Source organism: Emydura macquarii, unplaced genomic scaffold (assembly GCF_026122565.2).
Source record: "Emydura macquarii macquarii isolate MOO-44397 ecotype Brisbane River unplaced genomic scaffold, CSIRO-AGI_Emac_v2 contig_1451, whole genome shotgun sequence".
NCBI classification, from domain to species: domain Eukaryota; kingdom Metazoa; phylum Chordata; order Testudines; family Chelidae; genus Emydura; species Emydura macquarii.
The window spans coordinates 19,319,025-19,345,539 of record NW_027131588.1 but is presented as its reverse complement, the minus strand read 5'-3'; the positions used below and the strand labels follow the sequence as shown (position 1 = coordinate 19,345,539).

General features: G+C 40.7%; 1 protein-coding gene across 1 annotated transcript; it reads left to right on the top strand.

Annotated features, from left to right (window-relative positions):
• The first annotated feature begins 96 nt into the window (after window positions 1-96).
• Window positions 97-26,057, top strand: FKTN (fukutin). Its single transcript, XM_067553285.1, has 10 exons — window positions 97-250; window positions 1,141-1,330; window positions 3,071-3,130; window positions 7,641-7,844; window positions 9,212-9,489; window positions 12,061-12,193; window positions 14,425-14,554; window positions 15,788-15,921; window positions 17,209-17,336; window positions 23,001-26,057. Exons 2-10 carry the CDS (start codon window positions 1,226-1,228, stop codon window positions 23,212-23,214), a joined length of 1,386 nt encoding a protein of 461 aa, XP_067409386.1. The 5' UTR covers window positions 97-250; window positions 1,141-1,225; the 3' UTR covers window positions 23,215-26,057.
• Window positions 26,058-26,515: the final 458 nt, after the last annotated feature.

Sequence of the window (26,515 nt, the reverse complement as noted above, 5' to 3'; positions counted from 1 at the left end):
GGCGCGCTCCCTGCCGCCGCCACTCACCAGCCCCAGGCGGTCGTTGCTGCGCAGGCGCTGTCAGCCCCTCGGCGCGCTCCTGCTTTACGGCTGCTGCAAACCACCCCCTCCAACCGCCGCAACGGTGGCGGCCGGCTGCAGCCCAGGTAACGGCACGGCGGCGCGGGCCGGGTTCCCGAGGCCCTGCCCGCCACGGGCCGCCCTGGCTCGCTCCGGCGCCCCGTGGGGCCCTCAGGCCGGGCCGGGTCGGGTAAGCGTGGCCCCCCGGGGAGAGGCGAAGCGCTCGTGGCGGGTCATGCCCCGGCCTCCGGGGGCGCGTGGGGGTGAGCGGCGCGGGGGGAGGGGCGCGCTCGGGGCCTGGAGCGGGGTTGGCCTTGGGGCAGCTCGCGCTGCGGGGATGGGCGCGGCGCGGCTCTGCGCCCTGCCTGTCTCGGAGCTCCTCTGATGCGGGGCAGGGTCTGGGGTTCCCCCAATGCAGGGTTTGCGCTCCCAGAATGAAATGCCCCTGGAGTCTCCGTCACTGCCCCCATATCTGGTCACGTGGCAGGAGAAATAAGAGGCAAACACTCTCTTTCCTGGTCCCCCATCCTGCTGGCGTGTTCCCATGGTTGTAGCTCTGTTGTCTTTCCTCTTTCTCCCTTTATAGTTAACTATTTTAAATAGCAAAATGGTCTCAAAACAAAAGTTGTTCCTCTCCCCAGTCGATGAGTCTCTTTAGGTCGCCTCTCTTATTTGGTTGGCATTTCTTCCCCTTCTGTACGGGATGGTTCCTTATTAAACACGATCCTTGCGCTCTGATGGTTTACGCACTCCAGCGGCTTTCCTAGATGCCATTCCTGCTTATATAGTTAGGATTGCATCTAAACTGGCTGCAGTTTGAAGGGGTTTTGTTTGTTTAAAATATGTTTTTATCAAAGATAAGGGTTAGGGACCCAGCAGTGTCACTGATTATCATCCGTTTCATTTACTCATAATTTGCATGTTACTCTTTTTTTATTCTGTAAGTATTTTATGTTCACGCAATTATATTTTACTATAGTTTCTATTGGCTTTTCAGAACTGTTGTACCTTATTATTAAAGGTAGATTTTGTATGTGTTTTATTGTCTTAAACTAAGTGACCTTCTTCCTTTGCTCACAGAAAAGCAGAGAAGTATTATACAATCTGAAAAGATGAAAAAGACTGAGCTGCTTTCAAATGATAATCAAGTGAACTCTGAAGACTAATGCAGAGAATTAATAAGAACGTGGTTTTGGCTCTTCTTACTTTGACAAGTTCAGTGTTTCTCCTGTTCCAGTTATACTATTATAAGTACTACTTATCTCCAAAGGTAAAAAAAAAAAATTACTTTAAAGACCTGAATTTAGGGAAAAACATTTTAAAAATAGCACTGAGCACTTAGGTATGCATTACAAACATTAACTAATTATACCTCAAAACATCCCTGTGAGAATGACAGCTATTACCATATAATTGACATGCAAAAATTAAGTAAATTACCCAAGAGGACACAGTGAGTAGGTAGTATAGAATAGATGAGATTAGAATTTGACTCCCAATCCTGAGCTCTAGCCACTATGCCAACCAGACAAAGCCTTTACTTTTGAAATCAGACAGTGGATTGAATTTGCCTGGTTCCAAGTTTGAACTCAGTCTGGTACATCACAAGATTTTTTTAAACTTCCCGGATGCATGCGCGTTGACTTAACCTGGACTGACGTATGGTTTTGGGTTGGAACCCGAGGCCAGTTGAGAGTTTCTGTATGCTGTTTAGGGAGGCAAAAAAGTTAAACGCAATTTGTTGTTTGCAGCCTCTTCAATAGTTTTGTTAGTATTAAAAGAAGCTACTGATTCTTCAAAATCAGTCACCTTTAACCTGCTTCATTGTAAAGCTTTTTAGATACCAAGTGTAAATTCCTGTCTTTATGATTCTGATTGAGAACCAAGAGGTACATGTGGCTAGATATAATCTTTCCATAATGGGAAAATTAAGGCAATAATTAGCTAAGATGCTGCTAGAAGTGAAATCTTGCCTCTTGAGGATTACATGGTTTATGTCCAGATTTCAGCACATAACATAGTACAAGAACTGAAGGTAATAGTATGGTTTCACTTTCTCCTCCATTAGAAGGAGAGTCTGTTGGTATCTAATTACCTGGCTTAGCTCTTTTGGTGGGGGTATCCTTAGTCGATCTGAAGTCTTAGTGCTACATGACATTACAGTCTGACTTCTTATATGCTGTTCACAGCAAGGCTGTGAATTAGAAATCATTGTCCATTAGGAAGCTAGGAATCTGAGGCTTTAACACAAACATTTTCTTCTGACACAAATATCTTCCTTCTCAAACTTACCCATCAAGGGTCATATCTTTGACAGGTTGCAGCACCTGTCCTCATGTATGACATTTCCTCAGTGTTCTTCTGGGGCTACTGGCATTATTTCATCTTCCTTTTTCAGGGTGGATTGATTTAAATCACTGATTTTAATAATGATTTAAATCAACAAATAAGAAACCTTGATTTAAAAAATTTATTTTAATCGTGTTTTGCATTTGTACTTTAGTTATTTTCCTAAAGAGAGCTTGATTTTTCAATGGTTAGTAACCATTGAAACATTGATTGTAACTAAATGTAGCCTTTAAACTAAATATGATGCTTCTTTTTGCTAACCAGGAGAGTACACTGCATTTATGAACATTTATTTAAGCAAATATATAGTTTAACTTAAAAGAAGATATTTAAGTTCTTAATTTGTATATTTTTAATGTTCGAAAATGGTGACTGATGCATTTTTATTTGCAAGATTAATTTTTTACTAATTGGCCTTCTGACTTGGAAACCTAAGGCTAGATCCTACAATCCTTGCATTATACTTCTAAATATATTAAGTGAATACTACTGGTCATGCTTTTTACTCCATGTTATATTTAAGTGATATAAAACTACAATCTTTGAAATATAAAGTGTTAACTGTGAAAAAATATGTAACGTTTCCTATTATAAATCTAAACAAAGCCAGCATTTGGGACATCTTAGCTTTCAAAATGTCTTTTGTCCTTGTCCTTGCTAGAATGGAGCTGTTTTTTCAAAAGTTAAAGGAAGCCAGTCAGGACAAGACAGTACACAATGGGTATGTACAATGTTGTTTGTTTATACAGTATCCTCTGTATCAATGAACTCTTATACAATTGCAGATTATGGGCCCACTTCTGCTTCCAGTTTAGTCATTGGGAATTTTGTTTTTTAAATGGCAGTGGCCTTGACCTTACTGCCCTGAACATGATTATTAAAGTAAAGGGGAATTGTGAGCACTCAGCTACCTCAGGTTCAGGCCCTGTATGCTTTACATATAGGCATCATTTCTGAAATCCATTCTAGAAGCGGGTTCAACTTAGCCATTGTAATGGTGCCATCAATATAACAAAATAGTTTAAATACAGGAAGTCAAGAATAACTTATCCTGTTAAAATAATAGGGACAAGTTAGATAGGCAGCATGTAATTTAACCTGATTAGAATTGGGCCAAGACACTAAAACAGAAGCTAGAAATAACCTTTAATAGATTGTTGGGTTTGAACACTGAAGTCCTCTGTTTATGCATAGAATACACTTAGGCACACCAATGGGAGTGCAGTGCAAGCTTCTCCAAAGTGCCTGTGCCCCCATATATAATATACTGGTTTCAAAGGCTAGTGAAATTTGTTCAGTTGGAACTGTGTTTAAATTGTTCATTCAACTCCGTTTGAAGCTTAATATAAATGGTGCTTCAGGGCTCAGAGAGAAGTCATTTTCCATGTCTGTTCAATCCTTGTAACTTGTGCTGGTTGTCTCAGCAAAAGGGGCCAACTAATTAATTTAATGATGTAAACTTCTCTCTGGACTGAGGCCACCTACTCATTTGCATGAGCCAGCCAACAGTTATTTTTAGTGTGCTCAGAGACATTTGGTAATAACTTTTTAATTGATTAAGGTGGTACCTAATGGGGAGAACAAAGCTGAAGAACTGAAGTTTTCTTACCTCTGAATTCCACTCTCTACCATAAAGATTAATCAGATTAAATAGGCCATTGGGAGGCCTTGCTCTCCACTTCTCTAGATCACTTTTTGAATCTTAAAAGAAAAGGTTCAGATTGGTAATTTGCTATTTAACATCAGGGAAAAAAATGCAGATCTGAGCGGTGGCATTGTTAAAATGATGGCTGGTGATACCAAATTATCCACCTTTTTAGAAATAGTTTATTTTAACTACAGTTCATAATTCTATGTATATGCTACAATATAGTAAGACTCTTAATAGCCTTCACAAAGAATCCAAAGACACACATTTAAAAATTGTTGATAGTCAGTGTGGATTTATGCAACTATTTTTGTTTGGATTTTTGTCCAGAGTCCTTGCCATTACTGGTTAAATTTTATACCAGAAATGTTTGCAGCCATGTTCACCTGACAGAACCTGGGCAAGCTAAAAGATGCCTTCTACTGGACCACCGTTCAGTGTAATATTTATACATACCAAATGATGCCTTTGTCAGATGAGGAAAGTTACAAAGCATTTAAAAACATTGGTTGAAATTACCTGTTTTTGAAAGGATAGTGTTGAGCTAGGGTTGTGACTTTGGGAACCTTGGAAAGTCGGTGTAGTCCTCAAGACACCTCTTAAGAAACATTTCTGTGGGATCTAGTTTTGTCTAACTTTTTCTGATGCAGATGTTCTGATCCAAGCCTTTGTGTCCTTCCAAATTGAGTATTGAAATGCTTTGCTTATTGGAATTCCAGCTTATTTAATAGGATGCAGGGGATGTGGTTGGTGCTGGGGCAGAGCAGGGCGGCACTCCTTCCCTGCCCCTGATCGGGGCTGGCCTGGGTCCTGCCATGTCCCCCTAATGTTCCCACAGATTGAAGACCTCTGCTTTATTGGATTGTTAGTAACAAAGCAGAATACTCATCAGTCCTGCTGGTGGCTCAATGCAGTTGTTTCTCGGTTTTCATCCTGCAAGATCAGGCCCTACATTATTCACTTTCTCTGAATTCCTGAAACTTCTTGACTTTTGCACTATTTCCCTGTACCTCTTGTTTAAGTGTACATTTGAAGAACATTTCCTCTGTGAAAAGTGACTGTAAAAATGACACCTTCCTTTTCCCACAGATTTACTCCCTGATATTCAGAGGCAGATCTGAATGACAAAATGTAATACTTTTAGTACTTTACTTTCCTAGTAGTTGTGCTGGCTTTGCAGAGCTCAGAGGGGAATGGATTTCATCATTCCCTGTGAAACACCTACAGAGCTGGTGCTTAAATTCAATTTGTTGAGCTACATTCTGTTGTCACTTACACTGGTACATGCCTGTTAAAGCCAGTGGTGTTCTACAGGTGGCAGAACGTGACATACAGAATCTGTATTATTGGACACAATGCGTGACCCAAACACAAACATAGTTTGACGTTCAAATGCCACCAGGTTCAATTTGCAGGGCTGGTAGTTGGATGGTGGGGCAAAGTCGCTTGACTGAACACGTTTGATCTGGAATCATTGAGGTAAGATGAACATGCAACCCTGTGATGCCATTTTTACAGAGACACTTTTCAAAGTAGAACTGCACATTAAGGCATTTGCTTGTCATTGATTTAATACATCCTGCAGTGTTAAATTAGGTGAACTTTTGAGTGCTGTCTCAGTACGATAAATTGCTGTAAATGTTTGTTGATTTTAATCTTGCATGGAGATGTGAGCTTATCTTATTGAAGGGATCTGTATGTCTGAGTCAAGCTAACAAATCACTCTCCTAGAGACTGATCATCTTGCTGAAGCATCTAGCCCTTACAGTGCTTTTATACTTAAAAACATCAGACCTATTGAAGTCCAAACAGAGTGCACTACATATATATTTGCCTGAACAATGCACCAGTGGCGTACTGAAGGAAGGAGTGGGGGGGAGGCCCCCGGGCGCTGGCCTGTGGGGTGCACAGAGCCAGGCAGGCAGCCTTTCACGACGCGCAGGGGACGGGAGGCGCCGGCCCATCCAGCACCCTCTCACCACCAGTGCGTCATGAAGGGCTGGCCCGGTGTCTACCCCTCACCCCCAGGCCGGGGTGAGGCCACCTTGTCTGAGCCAGCTCACGGATGGAGCAGCGGGTAAGTATGTGGCGCTGAGCTGGCCCTTCATGACGGGCAGAGGGTGCAGGAGGCTGAGGGGTGGCTGCTCCTGCACCCACCCTGGTGCGTCGTGAAGGGCTGCCCCCTTCTCCCCCAGGCCAGGGGGTGAGGCTGTCCCCATCCGAGCCGGTGCTGGGCTGTGGGGCTGGAGCGGAAGAGGCCAGGGCCGTGTATTGGGTAGGTGCGGGGGTGAGAGGGCAATGGAGCCAAGCCTGCATTTGTGGCCATCGACAGGTACAGACTCCCTCGCCTTCCTGGGGCAGCTGTGAGATGGTGCTGGACCCCTCCTGCCCTGCGTGGGGGGAGGGGCACGTGAGGTGGGAGTGGGTGCAAATGCAGGCTTGGCCCCCGGGCGCCGGAGACCCACAGTACGCCAATGCAATGCACCTCTTGTACCCACCCGAAACCATAAAATTACAAAAAGCATAGTTACTACAGGGTAGCTGGCATGAATTGTGCATTTCCACTAAGTGGAGTGATGAAATGTCCTAGTTTGCTCAAGATAACCATGAAATCCACTTACTAATTCTTCTCCCTCACTCCTCAAAAATAACTATATAAAAATTTCTGATTAGATTTTGCCTGTTCCACAGCAAAAGGCACTGTGAAATAGTGCGACCATGAGCACATTTTATGATCAGAGAGTCCTTCACTCTTCTTGTCAGTTTCCACATTTGTAAAATAAGAAGAATATGTTTCTGTCATGTTGATGAGAATTAATTAGTTAATACGTGTATATTGCTTTGAAGATCTAAAGTGGCGAATAAATATTATTATGGCAGATAATATCTGCTAAGTGTAATTATAAACTCCTCTTCCTCCCAAATTTGAGTGACCATTTTGTAAGCTGACTGGCTCAGATGACCTTATAAACCTGTTGACTGTTTTTTTTTAACGTAGTCTTGTAAAGAATTTTAATTTTAATTCATACAAATATCACGATTTGTGCTTTCAAGAAAATTATATATTTGTGTTAACTTATTTCATAAATGAAAAAGGCCAATACATTTTGCGAATCCCAGAGTTTTCTCTCTTCATTTTGTTGCTGTTTGCTAATGAGCATTGTCTCAGAAGCTAGTCTGGCCTGACTTTTTCCGGTAGAGGGCTCTGCTGTAAAGCGAGAAGTGCACTGGCCCGAAACACAAAACATGAACTTAGAATTCTTGAAAATGTATGGACATGAGAGCTCCTATCTGTCCACATAAGGACTACATCACACACACTCTATTGCACATAAAGCATAGCCTGTCAGTGAAGGGTTTTGTTCCTAAATGTGTGTCATGGAGGAACCCTATTCTTTTATGGACACACTTCACTCTGCAAACTCCTTCGATGCTATCAGGTCTGGTGCTTATTCCATTTTCTGTTCCTATTGCAGAAGGCTTATTGGGAGAGATCAATTCCTAATGGATTCATAATTTTAAAATGTTAACTTTTACACAGTTGTAGGGTGATCTGATTCTTATTTTTTGCTCTTCCAAACAGCACGTGATTAAGAAATTTCTTGGTTTAGTGTCCAGTCACAATGTACCAGTGTATCTCATCGATCCTTTGGTTTTGGGATTAATTCATATAGACTTTGAACAGCTCAGCAGCTCTTCTGATGGCAAGAGCCCAGAATGCAAGTACTTCTGTGCTCCAAGGGATTTCACCACATTTGCACTACTGGACAAAACATGGAAACATGAAGTAAGGTTTTCTCCTTTTTCATTGTCTGCTATGATAATCAGAGATTATAATTAGATATTAATAATTAGCTAATCTCTGTGATACTGTGTAGATTCTACTATGAAACACTCTACCCTTCCTGATGTCTTTTGCAAGTACTCAGCTCCCTGGTATTCTCTCTTTTCTTGTTTGAATCCTACCTCTCTAGCCATTAAAAAACAAACAAATTACACACCTTGGTAGAAATTTCACATCTTTCCATCCACTATCAAATACTTCAAAATGTTCTGTGTTTCATCCTCCTCATATTATAATTATTATAATCATTCATATAATCATTAATCATTATAATCATTCCAATAAAATATCTGTGTATATATTTACACGGGCAATTTTCTTAGAACATTCAGTGGGAGTTGGATTTAAGGAAGGGCTTGTCTATACAAACATTTAGCAGCAAGCTAGGGTGAGAGTCTACCCTGTACTAGCCTGCCACAATGCGCATCAACAGGATCCACGCTGACAGCACAACAGTTTGTTCATGTGCTTGGATCTAGTCCTTTATGAAATGGGACTAATTAAAGCACATGAAAGAATTGTTAATACAAAACATAATGCTGTTACTGCAGCAGGTTCCACTCTGCCACTTGGTGTGCAGCCCACTAGTGCAGGGTAGAGTCAGACCCCAGCTTGCTGCAAACTGAGGGCTTGTCTACACGTGTAGCAGTGCAGCGGTAGCGTTTCAGCGAAAATGCTTCAATGCTAACGGGAGAGCTTCTCCCATTGGTGCAGTTAATCCACCTCTGCAAGAGGTAGTAGGTGTGTCAACGGGAAAAGCCCTTCTGTCGACATAGTGCTGTCTACACCAGGCATTAGGTTGGTAATTGCATCACTCAAAAGAGTGAATTTTTCATGCCTCTGAGCAATGTAGTTTTATTGATGTAAGTGTGTATTGTAGACCTGGCCTAAGTGTTCATGTAGACAAGCCCTAAGTAATGGAAGAGGTTTCAGTTCCCAGTTTATATTGTATGATTTACAGGGCTTCTACCAAAAGAGAAAATTCATCATGAGGTTTCATTGTACACCACAAAACTGTAAGAAATCTGGACATTTAAGCTTTTTTTTTTTTTTTTTTTTTAAATATTACTTGTTTTGGTTAAGGTAGGTTACGGATTTAGGGAAGAGAAAACAAATAGAAAACAAAAATGTGCATAGGAGGTTACTGTCTTTTTAAGGTTTAGGAGAAATGCTGAAATAGCTAGGGCCTGATTCTGTTCTAAGTTGTGTGTTGTAAATCATGAGCAACGTAAGTACATGAAGAATTGGCCCTAGTGTTGAAGTCTTGTTTTTGTCCTCTTCACAATAAGTGTTGTTTCTCTGATGTTTAGATGGGCTTGTTTAGAGCTGCTGAAAAAATGGGGTTCCAGTGGCTAAAGATACAGAACAAAGACCCCCGTTTGGAAGGAATGGATGACCTCTCTGGGACTGAAATTCCCCTCCACTATATCTTCAGACTGGCAGCTCATGCCATCCACCTGGTGGTCTTTTATGAGAGGAATGGTAACTATGTCTGGCATGGCCAGTTGCGGCTGAAGCAACATGTGGACAGAAAGTTTGTGCCTTTCCGAAAGCTACACTTTGGTCGCTACCCTGGAGCTTACAACAAGTAAGTTAAAAATGGAGGAAGACAAGGAGGTTTTAAGGCTATTATAGCACATTAAATACCGCCACTGTCTTAAAATCAGTAATTCACAGTTCTAAAAGGCAAGTTATAAAATTCATCTCATGTGTTCACTAAAATGCAGGTGAATCAAAAGTTTATGGTGACAAATCCAATTATATTAATAGTAAAACAAGTATTTTCCACAATTTACAGATGGAGAAATTGAGATGCAGAGAGGTTAAGTGGCTTAACCTGGGCGTGAGAGATCCAGTAATGGGCCGACCCAGCATTGGTTTGTAGTAGGATATTTTGATTTCCAAAGAGGTATAATAGCACAACTTGCCATCAGTAAAGATAATTGAATGACTCTGCTTGTCAGCTTATGTCTCAAATATTTTGAAGTAAATCTATGTCAGGCAAGATAGGGATTGTCACGTTAGCAATATCTGGTATTAAAGAAGTGTAACCTCTTTCCAGACATTTTGTATTATGCTACAGAGCCAAAACTTGGTCAGAAAACTTCCTTTCTGACACTCTCAGCACTGAAAAAAGGGGAGGCTAGCTTTGCAACAAAAGTCTGTGTAACAGTACCTAGTGACTAATGTGGAAGGATATTGAAGAGAGGCCTCTTTTATGCCAGTATAGCTGTGTTAGAAATGCATTTGAACCCATTTTGTCAATGCTCTTCCCCATATTTCTGCATATAAATAAGGGAACCCATAGTTATGCACAAATGTGGGGTTTTGCTGGTGCAGTAGATTTAGGTCCACTTATTTAGAGGCTTATATATGGACTATTGAAAACCAGTGGTTTTGCAGGTTTGATTACCTCAAAAATGGCCAACTGGAATTTTACCAAAATGCCTCCCCCAAAACATAAAATCTTGAATGGATGTAAGCAATTTCAGCCAGAATAGCAGTAACATATGGGCTGATCCTGCGCCATTGAAAGCAATGGAAGTGTTGCTATTGACTTAAATGGAACTGAGATCAAGCCTATAGTGCTTTTATATTCAAAGCACTTTACAAACATTAATCCTCACAACACTCCGTCAAGTAGGAAGTTCTAGTATCTTTGCTGTACAAATAGGGAAGCTGAAGAAGCAAGGTTAAGTGAATTGCCTTGTCAGATGTGCAAAGTCTGTGTCAGAGCTGGGATATTATTTGCCCTCAGTCTTGTGCTTAAACTATGCCTCTTTCATTTTTAAAGTTACTATACTTGACTGAAATAGGAACTTGCCATGAACGTGCCTCGTCTGCTATAATTGGTCAAAATCATGTAGTCCGGATCTGAACTTTCCCATAATTCTGAGGTGATCAGATCTGGAGTTTTGGTTTTTTGAGAAAGTGAACTTCAAATTTTCTGTACAGTGACTGTCTTATTTTTTTTCATTATAGGGGCCTGATTCAAAGGACACTTTCACTCACTTTAGTGGGCTTTGGATCAGACCTAGTAAATGTAGTAAAATAGTAGTGTCTGAAATAATTATAGTAAATTATAATGAGGAAAGGTTAAAAAAAGGAAGGAGGGGGGGAAATCCACAGGCATAGAGTAACATTACTGGGACAAGAGCATGACTTTTCAGCCCTTTAGGAAACTGATAAAGAGCTCAATAATGGTTGACTGGAACTCTTGTAACTTGACTCTTTGTGTCTCAATTTCTCTTTCTATCTTTCCTTCTATTTTTGTCTTCCCAGAGCAATGTGTACTTTGTATTGTAAGCACAGCCGTCTAAGCCACAGCTAGACTGCTTTCACTTATGCAGTGTTTCAGTAGCATACAAGGAATGGCAAGTCTACACGCTTGCTGTAGTCTTGGCAAAGCAAGATGCATACAGCCCGCCCGACTGTGAGAATAATATTCCCGCAAGCTACTTGAAATTGTCACAATAATCGGAACAGAAACAAACACTTGTAGTTTAAAAAAAAAGGGGGGGGGGCAGTAGGGGGAGAGAAATACATTTATTTATTTATTTATTTTGCTAAGAATGATTGAATTACTAAGCTTCCCTTCTAAATCTTGGACTCTTATATTTGCTATATGCATAAACATTTAAAATCCAGGGCATTAACTATCAAATGGCATTCAACATTTCAGTTGCCGTGAAGGCCTAAACTATTGTTAAATTATTAGTATGGGCCAAGACTTTCAAAATAGAGGCTAATATCAGACTCCTAAATCCATATTTAGGCGATTGAAGGAATGGCCTGATTTTTCAAATGTTCTGAACAAGCAGCAGCTCCCAGTGAATTCAGTGGGAGCTGTTGGGTATTAGGCACACTTAAAAAATAAAGTAATTTATTCAGTTGCCTAAATATGGATTTAGGAGTCCAATATTAAGCCCCTATTTTGAAAATCTTGGCATAAGAGAAGAGTTTTGTAGATCTTGTACTCGAGGGGTTTTTTTTGTGTGTGATCAGTTGTAACGCATTTGGATGTAGCTAGCAACTGCTCAAGTGCTCTGCATGTTTTGAGATCTTCACAACCTGGGCCAGAGGAGAAGAGGTGGCGTTTGATTAGTCATGGATGATGGATTCTTGGCTAGGATAATATAATGTATTTCTTTCACTGCAGGCCAGAACTACTGTTTCTTTCCATTGACAACTTAAAAGTTCGGATTCCAAAAAATCCATTGCAATTTCTAGAGGAGATGTCGCACTCTAGGTTTCTTGAATGCAGATACAGAGAAGCTCGGGCTTTCTTTCAGGTGAGTACATTTCAGAGGAAACTGCCCAATTACTAAAGTAGATTTCTACTGACAGGCCCCGATCCTGCAAACACTTGTGTGTGCTTGACTTGAATGGGTCTACTCCATAGATGGAGTTTGAATATTTAATTTGGGGGAGCAAGCGGTAGGGAGGTTAGGGTGTCGCATGAGGGAAACATGGTGGGGGGAGTCTGCAGGCTCATTTCCCATTCTCCCCCACTTCCCTGTGGGGCCGGTGGATGCGGCAGCAGTGGTGTACCGAGGGGCCATGCCCTCGGATGCTGGCCTAGGTGGGGGGAATCACCCCTCCCCGCTGACATTCCCGGCAGCTGCACCAACCCAGCCCGCGGCTCCCTAGTAGAGCCCAGCGTGGGGCTGGAGGTGGAGGAGCTGGGTCTGCACAGCGGGCATGTTAGAGGGCCAGGGGGTGATTCCTCTGAGGAGGGCCTGGCCGGCGCCCTCCCCCAGGTCAATGCTCGGGGTATTACCTCCCTCCTTGGTACGCCACTGCGCCTTGGGCTGGGGAGTGGGCTCTTGCAGCTGGGCAGGGGGCTTTGCCAGTTGGGGGAGCAGTGGTGTACCGAGGGAGGGAGCCATGTCCCCAGGCACCAGCCTGGGTGGGGCACTGACCAGGCCTTCTTCGAAGGAACCGCCTCCCCTGTTGACATCCCCGGTGGCCGCACTGATCCGGCCCTTCCGCCTCCAGCCCCGTGCTGGGCTTGAGTAGGGTCAGTGTGCCGGGTCAGCATGCGGGGATGTCAGCGGGGGGCGGCTTCTCTGAAGAGGGCCCAGCTGGTACCCCGTTCCTTCCCCCCCAGGCCAGCACCTTGGGGCCTGGCCCCCTTCCTCGGTATGCCACTGAGGCCAGGACACCTAGCTGGGGGATAGCGCCGGGCGGCACAGAGGGCAGGAGTTAAAAAATCATCATACATTTGGGGGAGTATTGCCCCCCCAAACTCTGCCCATGGTCTACTCATATTCTTAAAGTTAAACACATGCATAAGTGCAGCATCGGGGTCTTCAGTCTCAGAAAGAAAAGAAACCAATTTTTTTTTTAAGTGGAGCATCTAACTAGAACTTTTTTCTCTTTAAGAACTAAAGATGTTTCATCTGTTATGTTCTATGCTGGATGCATTTGTCTCTGCATTTAAAATCATGTGAAGAACAGAAAAGTTGTTATATAAATTTACACCCACTTTAATGCCCCTTTGCTCTGTCAGAGTTGTATAAAGCAACCTTGGTGTAAATAAAAATCAGACCCTGAATATTTTTGTGTACAGGTTTTACTGCGTAGCAGTTCTAAGCACAGATTCCCAGTGTTCTGGTAATTGTTTTAATTTTGGTCACAGTAGGATTGGTCATGCGTTACAGCACGACATTTGTGGTATTATGCTTAAATTTGAGGGAGTACATTTATGCAAAATCTCCCTTTTTCAGGTGGTTGTAACTTTTTGAAGTGATTGTTTGGACCGAATCTTTTTAACCTTGTTCAGAGTTTTTTGTTTTGTTTTTTTTTTAATAAAAAGGGGTTTTTTTTGTGTGGGGGTGGATGGGGATGGGGGGAGAAGGTGGTACAAGAGTTATCCCAGTATGGGATGGAGACCTTTTTGCTTGTGCTCTGATAACCTGAAAATGCACTGCTACTCTTAAATCACTGTGTCTCAACTGAAATTAGTGTAAACTTGGAACTCACTACACAATTTTAACACTTGGTGGCACCAAACAAATAGTAAAATATGTGCTAAAATAATTGCAGTGAGCCCGGTTCTGTCCGCAGTTGGTATCCATTGGAGTTTTGTGATTGACTTTAGGGAACAGAACCAGGCTCAGTATGCATTATTGTTGAAAAGTATAAGCATTGCAGAGGTTTAATCACATCATTTACATATTTTGTTTCTTTAGTATATACATTAATCTTTTTGGTTTAGGTGTGGATCATTCCAGTAGCAAGTCAGTACTGACTTTTACATGTTATCAGTTTGGAAAAGGTAACAAAGAGAGGGTAGTTTATTGTATAGGCATTTAAATTTTACTTTTCTCATTTCTTATTGCCCAAACAGCCACAAGGTGGGGGTGTGGACAATGTCCAGAGACTAATCAAAAGAGGTTAGATCGTGAGGAAAAAAATTGCCTGTTTTTAAAAAAAAAAAACAAAAAAAAAAAACTAGAACATTTTCAAAGGTAAGGTGCATTTATGTCTGAAAGTAGTTTAATGTTCCTTAATCCTTTAGCTGTATCCTGATGATGCGTCTCTTGATGCAGTGGAGTTCAGGAAAAAAGCAAAAGCATTGCTGCATCTGGCTGCCCTGATCTTAAATAATTTAGGAGTGAGATTCTGGCTGAGCAGTGGAACGTGCCTTGGTAAAGTATTTGTGCTTATCTTGTATTGCTTTCCAAACCCATTGAAGCGCCTTTCAAAATCTGAAACATTTCGTCATATTTAATTCCAGTGTGGTGGCTGAGGTTGCATCAGGTTCGTAAGTGGTATCTGATAGGTGTGTGATGCAGAAGTCCAGTACCTTAGTGCAGTTAAAATAACTTCACTATTAAATCAAGAGGGGGGAGTCCACAAACTACAATAAAATAAAGCAGTGTCGGTTTTATTTCTAAGATTCCTTTCAGGAGCCATTTGAGATGCTGGGCACACATCATATGAAATGTTGAGCATTTCCGTTTAAGTCAGTAGTATTTCAGTACACTGAACACCTCTCAGGAAGCTCTCAGCAGCTTGCCAGGACCAGGTTACTACTAATAATCTGTAAAGGTACTTGAAAGAAAATACAGAGGCATCATACTTCCCAGTTATCTTTTATTTTAGTCCCAGATTTACCTGCATCCCAGACAGACTTGGTGTTTAGTGTGATTAAATTATTTATAAAACTTCAATATGGGGGCAGATATGGTAACCTATTGACTATATCAAGGTTGAAAGCAATATCCGAAATTCATTATAGGCAAAAGAGAATGTTAGATTCCAAAGTAGATTATAACCCCAGATTTAATCATTCTTGTATGTTAGCATTTCATTAAATATTAGGGTTTATTTTTGCCTTTAAATGGAATGTCGTTTTTATGATGAGTCGTTACCTACAATTGGCTTAAACAAAAGGGGGTGGGGGAGCCTGTCTGGTTTCTAGTCTCACTATTTTCCAACAGCAGCAGGAAGGCATTTACATCCCAGAAATAGCTAGTATTTGAAATGAAGTAATTCATTTTTAAAAATAGAATTGTGACTTCATAAATATTAGATTAAATTTGTCATAAAGGGCTCAGACCAGGAATGATTTTCTTTAAAAAGTGTAAGTTAGAAAACATACTTTTAGAAGAGATTGAGGGATCGTTAATTCTTTAGAAGTGGTGATAGGCCCCCTCACAATCCTAACTTTTCCAGAGAAGACAGCTGGCCATGAGTAAAGTAGCTTTCCATGCCCTTTGGAGCCAGGTGTCTCTGTAGGGGGAACAGAAGTCTGTGAGGTGGCCTTTCTCAAAGATATCTCAGCTAGTGAGTGGCACATGACACTTCATTCTTACCTTGTTTCAGCTCTGACTGTGTATTCACCATGTGACTGATTTAATTTTTTTTTTCCATTTTAGGCTGGTATAGACAGTGCAATATTATTCCTTACAGCAAAGATGTGGATTTAGGGGTCTTCATACAAGACTATCAATCTGATATTATTCCAGCATTTCAGAAGGCAGGACTACCACTGAAGCACAGGTTTGGCAAGGTTAGTGGGTAACAAATCTGAACTGTGGACTTTACCTTCGTCATAACATCTTTCTTGAGGTTCCGGTTGTCTGGAAGTGTTTAAAAATAGTTGTCATAAGAGAGGATCTCGTAGGCCTTGAGCCTGTATATGTTTGTGTACATTTAATTTACCCATGTGTAAACTCATTGACTTCATACACTTTCAGGGGTGGGGGGGACAAGAGGAATGTGTGTTTTGTACATCATCTTTCATAATGAAATCCTGATCCTGCCTCTGAATTCTACTCTGTATATATTAATAAATTAAAAGGATTTCTAGCTGTGTGTTAGTGTCACTGGAGAACCTTAAATATGAAAGTGGATTGTATTCTTTTGATATTGATTTGGCCTGCTTATAGGGTATTGTTCTGCATAGGCTTGCTCTTAGAGCCAGCAGGGGCTGGAAGGGCTGCAGGAGGATTACCTCGGGGTGACCATCGGTGACCCCAGATAGTTCAAGAAATAGCATTGTTAGGCTCCAAAGGGTTGGCAGCTACAGTGCAGGATCACACGGTGGAGCAGTGAGATAAAATCACAGGTCTCTGACAGAGAGGAAGAAGACTTCTGAGTTAAAAAATAACATTCATTGTTCATTAAATGTAATTATAAAACTGCATACCTTTAAGTGTTTTATCAGGGACTATATGCAACCCTGTGTCAGTGTGTGAGCTCACAGGCAGCCATGTCTTAGGTTAGCTTGGATTCAGGAGATTCATCATTAGCTGGTGCCAGTGGACGTAGCATTCGAGAAGGAAGGAACGTTAAATATGGACTCCTTTTAATAAGTCGTTCATTGAGGGTATTCTCTTTTATGTGAGAATCCATCTCTTCCTCAAATTGGACTCTCTTGGCTCTTATGCATGATTTACATCAGTTTTATATTTTGAGTTCTAGTAAAGTACTCCTGCTGTGAGATCTGGCTGAAGAAATGTGGTTACACTTGCAGTGTGGCAAATATAATGTACACAGGATAGAGCTATGGAAACTGGTCCTCTATAGCCTTACTGAGCAATTGCTTTCTTGGAGAGGGCTTGTTAAAGGGTTTCCTTGATGATCAGATGCTTTTTTTCTTTTCACCCTTCACTTTTCCCTTCACTGAGGGTTATTCTGCAGTATCTTTTTCAGTCCACTAGAGGGAGACACTAGAGATTGGAACAAGGCGATTACTTCCCTGTAACATGACAGTCCAAATAAATCACACACAACCATCTGTTGTTTTTTCCTGATGGTTATATGAGTATATACGGTGTATTTGTCTCTCTCTCAGGTAGAAGACAGCTTGGAACTCTCGTTTCAGGGAGAAGATGATGTGAAACTTGATATTTTTTTCTTCTATGAAGAGGATGACCATGTATGGAATGGAGGAACTCAAGCCAAATCGGGCAAGAAATTTAAGTATGAATAAAATTCCAATCTATTGAAGGGGAAACTAGCTGAACAAGTTGTTACAGCATTAGATGTGGTTATTATATACTGTGTGTTACTGTACTGGCAGTGTTGTAGAAATAGTAGTTATAACAGTTGGCATTCAACTTTGTTCTCTAAACAAGAAGGAAGAAAGGAATTTGTAGAGATTTTGTATAATGAGGGCTGGAGAAATGGGAAGAGAAATAGTGACATTTGTGTTGCATCAGATTGGTGTTACATTCAGCATTGTCAGCGTGCTCTTTGAAAATCTGCAGTAGCCTTGGAATCTAATCATTATACAGATGTCATCTGGACTAAGGCAAACTAGTTTAATTAAAAGGCAAAAGGGGAATCAAACCTACAATTTTTTCCTTCAGGTGCTTGTTTGTATTTATTTTGTAGCAATGACGTTTCAGTCAACTATATGTGATTAGAGATTATGGCAGGAGGTTCACCTGTCCTTGCAAAATAACCCAACTCATTGAGATTCTGCAGTAATGGTCCACAACAATACATTTCACAGTAGCATTTCTAGTGTGTTACAGGCCATTACTGTCAAATGTCTTTGGTATTGTTTAAAGTATGCTCCTGTAATGAAAGTGGCTTAGGAAACTTGGAACCCATTTATAGTGTCTTGCTGATTTCTGTATCAAATATGCAGGTAAGCGTAGGTTTAAATTCATGCAGATTAAGTTCATGGAGGATAAGTCCATCAATAGTGGTTAGCCAGGATGGTCAGGGAGGCAACCCCTGCTCTGGGTGTCCCTAAGCCTCTGACTGCCAGACTCTGGGGCTGAATGACGGGATGGATCACTCAATAATTGCCTTGTTCTGGTCATTCCCTGTGAAGCATCTGACATTGGCTATTGTTGGAAAATAGGATACTGGCCTAGATGGACAATTGAGTCTGACTCATTATGGTCATTCTTGTGTTCTTATGTAATCAGTCAGCCGAGCAAACTCAGCTTGGGCTCTGAGAGTCGGACCGGGTTCTTTCTAGCTGATAAAGGTTGTGCAGGCCAAATTAAGACCTCAGACACCTATATAATGTGATCTTCCAGTTTTGCCCTCAATGCATTTGCACATATGTGGCCAATTGAAACTTTAGCAAACACTGATGCACAAGAAGGAGTCTCCACAGCGCTCTCAGCTGTCTTGACTCTGCAGGGGTAATAAGTAAAGGGCAGTCAAAAGTTATTGTAGTCACTAAACTGAGAAGACAGGAGTATAAATAAACGAAAGGAACAGATTTGTTGAGTAAGAAAGGTGCCATTTTTGCATATGCTTCCCAGAGTAGAACAGCACACTTACTAGTTCCCCAGTGCAGAATTGGTTTGTGTGTTTTCCGTGTAGGGTTATGGGGGATTTCACCCATATTTTCTTTTTGAGCAACCATTTGGACCATTAAATCACCTTCCTTTTGCTTTGCATGTGTGCCATACCTGCATTGTGACATCCAGTTTCTTGCCAAAAGAACTGATATTCTCATCCAAAATTATGTGTGTGCAGCAGTCATTGGAGGCATATAAGCAGTGCTTTTTCTCCCTGCGCAAGGTATAATGCCTCCAATTGTGAGACTCGAGGTTGGCTTTGAACTCATGCTCCAATGCTGTGCCCTGGGTGCTGCACTCTTGGATATATGTTCCAGCTTTCACAGATTAAGACAAAAATAAGATTGTTCTCATCCTTTTTCTGCTTTTTAAATAGTATTGGGGAGAGAGGTTGGTGTGGAAGTTTGGTCTGTGACAGTCAGGTGTGGTTAGAAAGTGATAAATATAATGAAAACTTTAAATCCTAAAGAGGTGCTTTCTAGGTACAGTAAACTATATCTATTATATACAAAACAAGCATGCAAATTAATCTTATTGCTTAAGAAAAGCTTTGAGCAGTAACCGAATGTACCTGTTCAGAATGTCTTCACTTCACTCACTTCCATTGTATTAAATACCTCCTCAAAAGGAGATATTTTTTCTGCTGTTAAACATTATGATTAACCACTCCTGACTTTAAGGGCTGTGATACACACCACAATTAAGTGCTTTCACTTTTTAGCCCTCTATCTTTTCAAAATGATTGTGGAACAGGGGAGGAAATGGGGTTGGTCAATCTTGACAGAAGTGATTCTTTGTAAGTCATGCTAGAGTCTGATTCTTTATCTTGGAGTGCGTTTCTAAGAATTGTTACTACCTTAAAAACAAAGCTTCCTACAGATTATACAAGAGTTGCAGATGGGAGAGCTTCTAAACATCAAAGGGACAACTATAGAGTTTAGAAGCTACAGAGTTACTGCTGCAGAAATTAGCAGACAAAGCTCATATTTGACGTTTTATAATGCGGTAACTCTCAGTGACTTTGACTAGGGCTGAGCCCTTGGAACTGTATGGACATACAATAAATGATCTCTGGATTTACTGTTTTTCAAGAATAAGTGGTGGTAATACCAGAATTTTTATGCTTGGGCGTGAATGCTGCAGAATTTAGAAGCTCTGAAATTACTGTGGTGGAGCAACAACTTCATATTTCATAGTAGAAACAATAAAATAGATTAGATTTAAATCAACCAACTAAACAGATAAATCCCCTTGGGAAATTAACAAAAAATTAAGCATTAGGGTAAATAATATTAGTATAGGAACACAATGAATTTCTTCACTTTCAAACATTAATTTAGTAACATTTTATTAGAACAATTATAGTTGTATAATTATTTACAGCTAAGTATTTTAACAAAGTTTTTGCCTCTGAACTATAAGGACCGTTGCAGCTGGTTGAGGAGCAGCAACTTTTATACTGGCATTTGAGATACTCTTAATTTGACATGCAGCATAGGAGTGTTGCTCCTTAACTAGTGTGTTGTACTAGGACTTGTTGCAGACTTCTATTAGGGAACTGGTGTGATCAGAGTTTGTCATTTTTACCGCACAGAGTAAATGCCTGGTGTAGAATGCTCGCCAGTTATTTATGTCATACTAGAAGTGATCTTGTTGCTTTAAAGTCTTGTATGAAAACAGGATCTGTACTCCAAGAAAAATATACTTTGAATAGCGAAAATATAGAAGAAGGATGTGGGAAAGGAAAGCAAAGTATTTGAGCAGTTACGTTTAGCACATCTTGTTTTAATTTTTTAGAATAGTATCCATTTTTCATGTGGTCATATGTTGTTCTTGGGAAGCTGGTTTTTCCGAACCTCCATAAGAGATGCCTTGAATGGACACTTTTGTGAATATGGCCCCAATCCTGCAAACCAATATGTTGTGATTAACTTTGTGCACATGAATAGTCCCACTGAAGTCAGTGAGATCTCTTCACTATGCAAAGTTAAATTTGCAGGATCTGGGCCTAGACGTGTGGTGTTTATTAATGAAAGAATGCATCTTTATAAAAAAGAAACCAACAGTACTATGAATAAAAACTTCTCTTGTGTACTTAAACGATTTAAAACAACTTTTAAAATTCACTGAGCTCCAGAAAAATAGTTTCCTAATTTTTAAGGGAAAGTATTTTATGGAAGAAAAATCTTTCCAGTACTTTTTGTATTTAAAAGTTGTCTACTTTTTCAGTTTTAGCTGCTCCATTGTGCACCTGTAGAAACACTTAGCATTGTCACCAGCCATTCAGAATAGAAAATGTTGGGAATGATCTTCCCTTGGAAGAGTGAAGAGTTTGGTATTTTTGGCAGTGGATACTGACATCCTGCCTCATCTCCAGATATGGGTCCTCATTCGGATCAAACTGCGATTTTGTACCAGTATAATTTCATTGACTGCAGTTGAGTTGCTACAGAAGTACAATGGTGTGTGTGTGTGTGTGTGTGTGTGTGTGTGTGTGTGTGTGTGTGTGTGTGTGTGTGTGTGTGTGTGTGTGTGTGTGTGTGTGTGTGTGTGTAAGGAGAGTCAGGCCCATGATAGCCTTTTGATTAAAAAAAGAACAGGTGCAAGGTCTGCTCAGATGAAGTCAGGTAGATCTGGTAGAATAAATTATTCCATTCATCTGAGTGGGCGGGGCAAGAATCGGAGGTTGCAGGGGATGGGAATAGTATCTTAATACCGACCAGCTGGTCAGTGACATGGCACCATACTTAAACAACAGCCAAAGTGGACTTAGATGCATTAATCAGTCAGTTTGAGGGAAGGTAGAAACTTTCTTTTTTTTTTTAAAACCGTGTTTTATCCACTTGCTTTCAGATTTGACTCATCATAGTTCTGTGCACTTGTATAGCATCTTCTGTCAAAGGATCTCTAAGAACTTTACACATTAATGAATTAAGTCACACAGCACCCCCTGAGTTAGGTAATTATTAAATCCATTTCACAGATGGGTATGCAGAGAGAGAGAGATGAGGTAACTTCTTTAGGTCACCGAGTGAAGTAGTAGTAGAGTTGGAAATAGAAAATTGCCACTTGATGTAGCAGCCTTCTCCAGCGTGAGGGAAAACCCATGAAATTCTTGAATACTATTAGTAAGAAACAACTTTTTTCTCCAAAGGACTAGAGAGGACTCAGACGCTCTCTTTTCAGTTAGTTTTACTCCAGGATTACTGTTCATCTTAACCCTTTTCCCCTGTGATTGCTATTTACCCATGTGCTATAGTTTGTAAATGCTTCCTACCACTACTAGAATTAAGGGTTTCCTCCAAACATACAGACTGACTAGAAAAAAACATTGTTATACTTCCCACCTTTAGATTTCAGAGCATCTTACAAAGGTGGTGACTGTCATTATTGTCATTTTGCAGAGGAGGAAACTGAGGTACAGAGCATTTAAGAGCCAGATTGTGACCCTTGCTGCATGTTGACACAGGAGAGAAAGGGGGTATAAGAAGCGTGAAGTAGCTGCCACGGGGCTGTTACTTCTCCTCTCATGCAAGTAGTAGAGAGTGAGTGGAGACCTGGCTTCCCTCCCACTTTCCCACTGGACATCAGAAGTGAGCCAGCAGAGAAGGGAAAGTGGGGATCAAATTGTGACTTACTAACAATTCAGTCTCTGTGCTGCTCCTGGGGCTGCAAAACTACTATTCGTCCAGGTCAGCTTGTAGGATTATCTAGCCCGAAGTAACTTGCCCTGGGTTTGCACCTCAGACCAGTGACAAAGTTGGAAGTAGAACCTAGGCTCCCTGGCCTGTACCTTGTCCATTGGATCACCTGGGGATTGCTGGGGTGTGAGAAGAGGGAGGAGCAGTCTATACAGGGCTTGCAATTTGTCTGACTGTGGCACCCCATGGCACGTTTGGTTTTCTGTGTGATTTATGTTTTCAGGGCATTGCATCTGGAGAGAAGCAATCGCAATCGGAGAATGTACTGAGCATGTAGCCATAATAAAACTCCTATGTCAAAGCACCTGATAAACATTAACTAGTTGACCCTAATGACAACACTGTAAGGTAGATAAGCCGCCATTATCCCTATTTCACAGATAGGAAATGGATGTGGAGAGGTTAAGTGAATCTCCCAAAGCCATGCGGCAAGTCATGGGCAGGGAAAGAACTGAAATGCAGATGTCCTTGACTCTTCCTTATCCTCTGGCCACAATACATGATCTCTCCTCCTTCATAATGTTAAAAATCAAATGGTGTACTGGTTGCGAAGGTTTTCTTTACTGAATATCATACCTACATTTGAGTCTTAACTCTTGTGTTCTCTTATTGTAACGTAGATACCTGTTTCCGAAGTTTACACTGTGTTGGACTGAGTTTGTAGAACTCAAGGTACATGTGCCTTGTGAAACCCTCCAGTATGTGGAGGCCAACTACGGCAAGGACTGGAAGATACCTGTGAAGATGTGGGACTGGAAAAGCTCTCCATCCAATGTTCAGTACAATGGGATCTGGCCTGTTGATGAATGGGATGATGTCATTCAAGTCTACTGATCACGTGGACATAACCAGAATGTGTTTGGTACCATTGGACCTATCCATGATTAGTATTCCTCACCCCAAGGTGTCAAGATCAGTTTTCTGATCAGTTTTCATCCATTTCCTAAGGAGATCTTTAATTCTTTTTTGCTTAGTAGGTGGTGTGTGTACTATTCATGACATTTACATCAGGCCTTCTCTATGACAGCTAAAGAAAGAGAATGAAGGTAGTATGAGTGAACTGAGAAGAAGACTAGCTGAGAGGGAAAAGGTACAAAAGGAAGGGAAAAGAAAGATTGCAGTGGGGATATAGATAGGAAAAAATTAAACTTGAACCCAGACCAAATGGCTTAGCCTGCTTTGCCTTGTGTGGGGAAGTGTGTAATTTGCTTAGAAATTCAGCACTGAGATACTAGAGTGATGGGCACCGTAGAAATACCTTACATAGATAGATAGATTGATCTGAAGCCTCCCCTAGCGCAGTGGTCCTCAAACGTTTTACCCTGCCTCACCCCCTTACTCCTGTCCGCGCCCCTCTTCCCCATCAGGGGCTTTGGGGCTGGGAGTGGGGCCATAATCACCCTTCCTTTCTTTAGAGTTGGGAGTGGAGTCCTGAAAGTTTTTTGTTCTTGTGGTTGTCACTTGAGGTCATAGTATGGACAAGGTTGAGAACCACTACCCTCATCTTTTAAGTGTAAACTCAAGCTGTTAATTTGTATATAGTTGTCAATTCCTCCCTCAGATTTAATATATTAGATATAGTCTGATCAAAAGGCTACCGCTGGTGTATCACTGGATTTAAAAATCTGACGACTGAATCGCCTCTCATTACTACTTGCTGAATAGTAGCTTCTGTTTGAACCTGTGCTTGAATCCATTTAGTGAGATGGGTCAAGAGTACTTCCAAAGTGAAATCAGTGAAGCTAAATGACACTCATTTGTTCAGCTTCTTCTCAGTGGGCGAGATGAAGACCTCTGGGATTGTTAATGACATATGAATGCCAAATGTACTGGCGCTAACCCTGGAGCACTCATGGTGCCGATGTCAAGGAGTTAAGCAGTTGTGATGCTTTTATATCTGTGTAATAAGGCTGTAGTCCAGATTTTTCACCCCCCGAGTACGATGGTTATCTACAAGTCAGCTTTTCTATCAGTTACCGGCTACAGTTAGGACAAATCTTTGGTTTGTATTCAGTGTATATAGAAGTACTGAATTTTTGAGGTATGTGTATCCAAGTTAATACAGTTTTGAGTAGCTAACACAGCTGCATCTGAGTGGCTGTTTTACTGCAGTACCATTCCACGTGCACCCTGGGGCTTCCCTGATATTTACAGCGTGCACTACACACTTTATTCCTTCCAACTCTCCTGGTTCCAGAACTCTCCTGCCACTGAATACTGGAATACATTATTCAGTATTTGGCAAGTACTTTAAAAAATGAATTTGTCACATCCTTAATTAATACTGGCTTTTTAAACGCTACAAAAACTTCAGTGGTGTGGCCAAATTGGGGAGGGAAAGAAGTTAAATCCTGGTAATGTTTTTACTTGATGAGGTGAAGCATTGAGTCTTTGAAGAGATGAGTTCTCGGGTGGTACTTTTTGCATTCTTTTTTGTTGTTCTTACATAGGGCCTAAAGCCAATCTCCTTTTCATGGTTGTATTATTCAGAGCCCTGTGTTATGCAGAACTGTGTTGTTAAATAAGGTACAGTTGCTCTGTTTTTACAATGTGATAGAGCTTTGGAATGGAAAGATAAGATAGCGCCAGGTTAGAAAATTTGCAGTCTTGTCACAAATTGTGATTTTGCATTTGTAGCTGGAAAGAGGCTGGTGGCAAAAACAAAAATGTGCATCCCCTAAGCAAAATAGAATGTTATAAATATCTGATTGTAATATTGTATATGTGTTTGTGTTTAACTTATTGTCTAGGTTGTTAAAATATATTTTTCTTTTCAGAAGATAATTATTTAACTGACTAAATGAATGAGAGAGTAATTTTCCACTCAGTCTGCTAATGTACCCATTACATTTTGTTATTTAGGGCAGCGTTTTTAATGTACAGTTTAGTGTTACTGTTTACTGTGAAATAATTTGAAGAGGAATGTTTTTCACCTTTGTTTTTCTAAATTGTTTATTGACCATGTTTATCTTAAACTTTTATTTTTAATAAACTCTATGAAAACAATGTTTGTTCAAAATACCAAAGCTTTCAAGCTTTGAAATTATTCACTGTATGTGAAAAAATAGGTGATATTATTTATTATTATTATTGGATTAGATTATCCCTTTACTTACACTGATACAATCCCATTGACTTCACGGTGGTTGCACAGGTGTGAAGGAAAATTTTTGGTCCATCTTACCCAGTTTCCCAGCTCCTGCTGCAAACCTTTCATTGATTTATTTACCTTCTCTATTTCCTGCTAATATGCATAGCTTTCATTTACCTGCATCCCTTTCTCTATATAGTTGCTATGCCCACTTAAGAGTGCAGAAAGAAGGGCAGTAGCAAGAACAATAGATTCCTCACATTTGTCAGAAATTTGGTAGCTTATTAGTGATATCTACACACTTCATTCTACCTGTAGAAGTCTCCTGGTCTGCTTTCTTTACTTTTTAGCCTGTTTTTTTGCTTCCAACAGTGTAAAATCTGAACTTATTACAACAAATGCCACACGGTGAAACAACGTGAGGAAAGGCAGAAGATTCTGGAAGAACCATGAGCAAAACCAAAATCAACAAAACAGATATACTAGGACAGGTTTGAACCTAGGATGTAGTTGCATCCATTTTGCAGAATTTTTCTAGGGATCCACCATGAGGAATAGCATATTACAGCTTCTCCTTCACAAAATGGTTCCTCTGATGATAGACCACGTCCTTAAGACATAGTAAGATAGAAAGATAGTAAGTAGAACGTGAATGATACTTTATACTCAGACTAGAAACATTTCCTGCTGCCTTATCCTGTTACACATCTGGCTCACAGTTTCATGTTGGAGATGATTGTAGAGGTGTGTTGCTCTTGCGGTCACTTAAGCTTGACAATGAGAGCCAGCCTAACAAAATTAATTCCTGGGGACTGGGAGTCAGATTTTCAGATGTTGCACTCGATGCAAACTCCAAATGCAGATGGTACATTACTATTGTAAATAGCAATGATCATAAAGGACAATGGAAGATGCTACCCCGTTTTTGCAACCGCAACGTGAAGTACAATATGCCCAGATTTTTTAGTGTTTTTATTTACATTGGTAATTGCTTCAAAATATATAGGCAATAAAAATACCTTGAAGAAACAATTAAATGCTTTT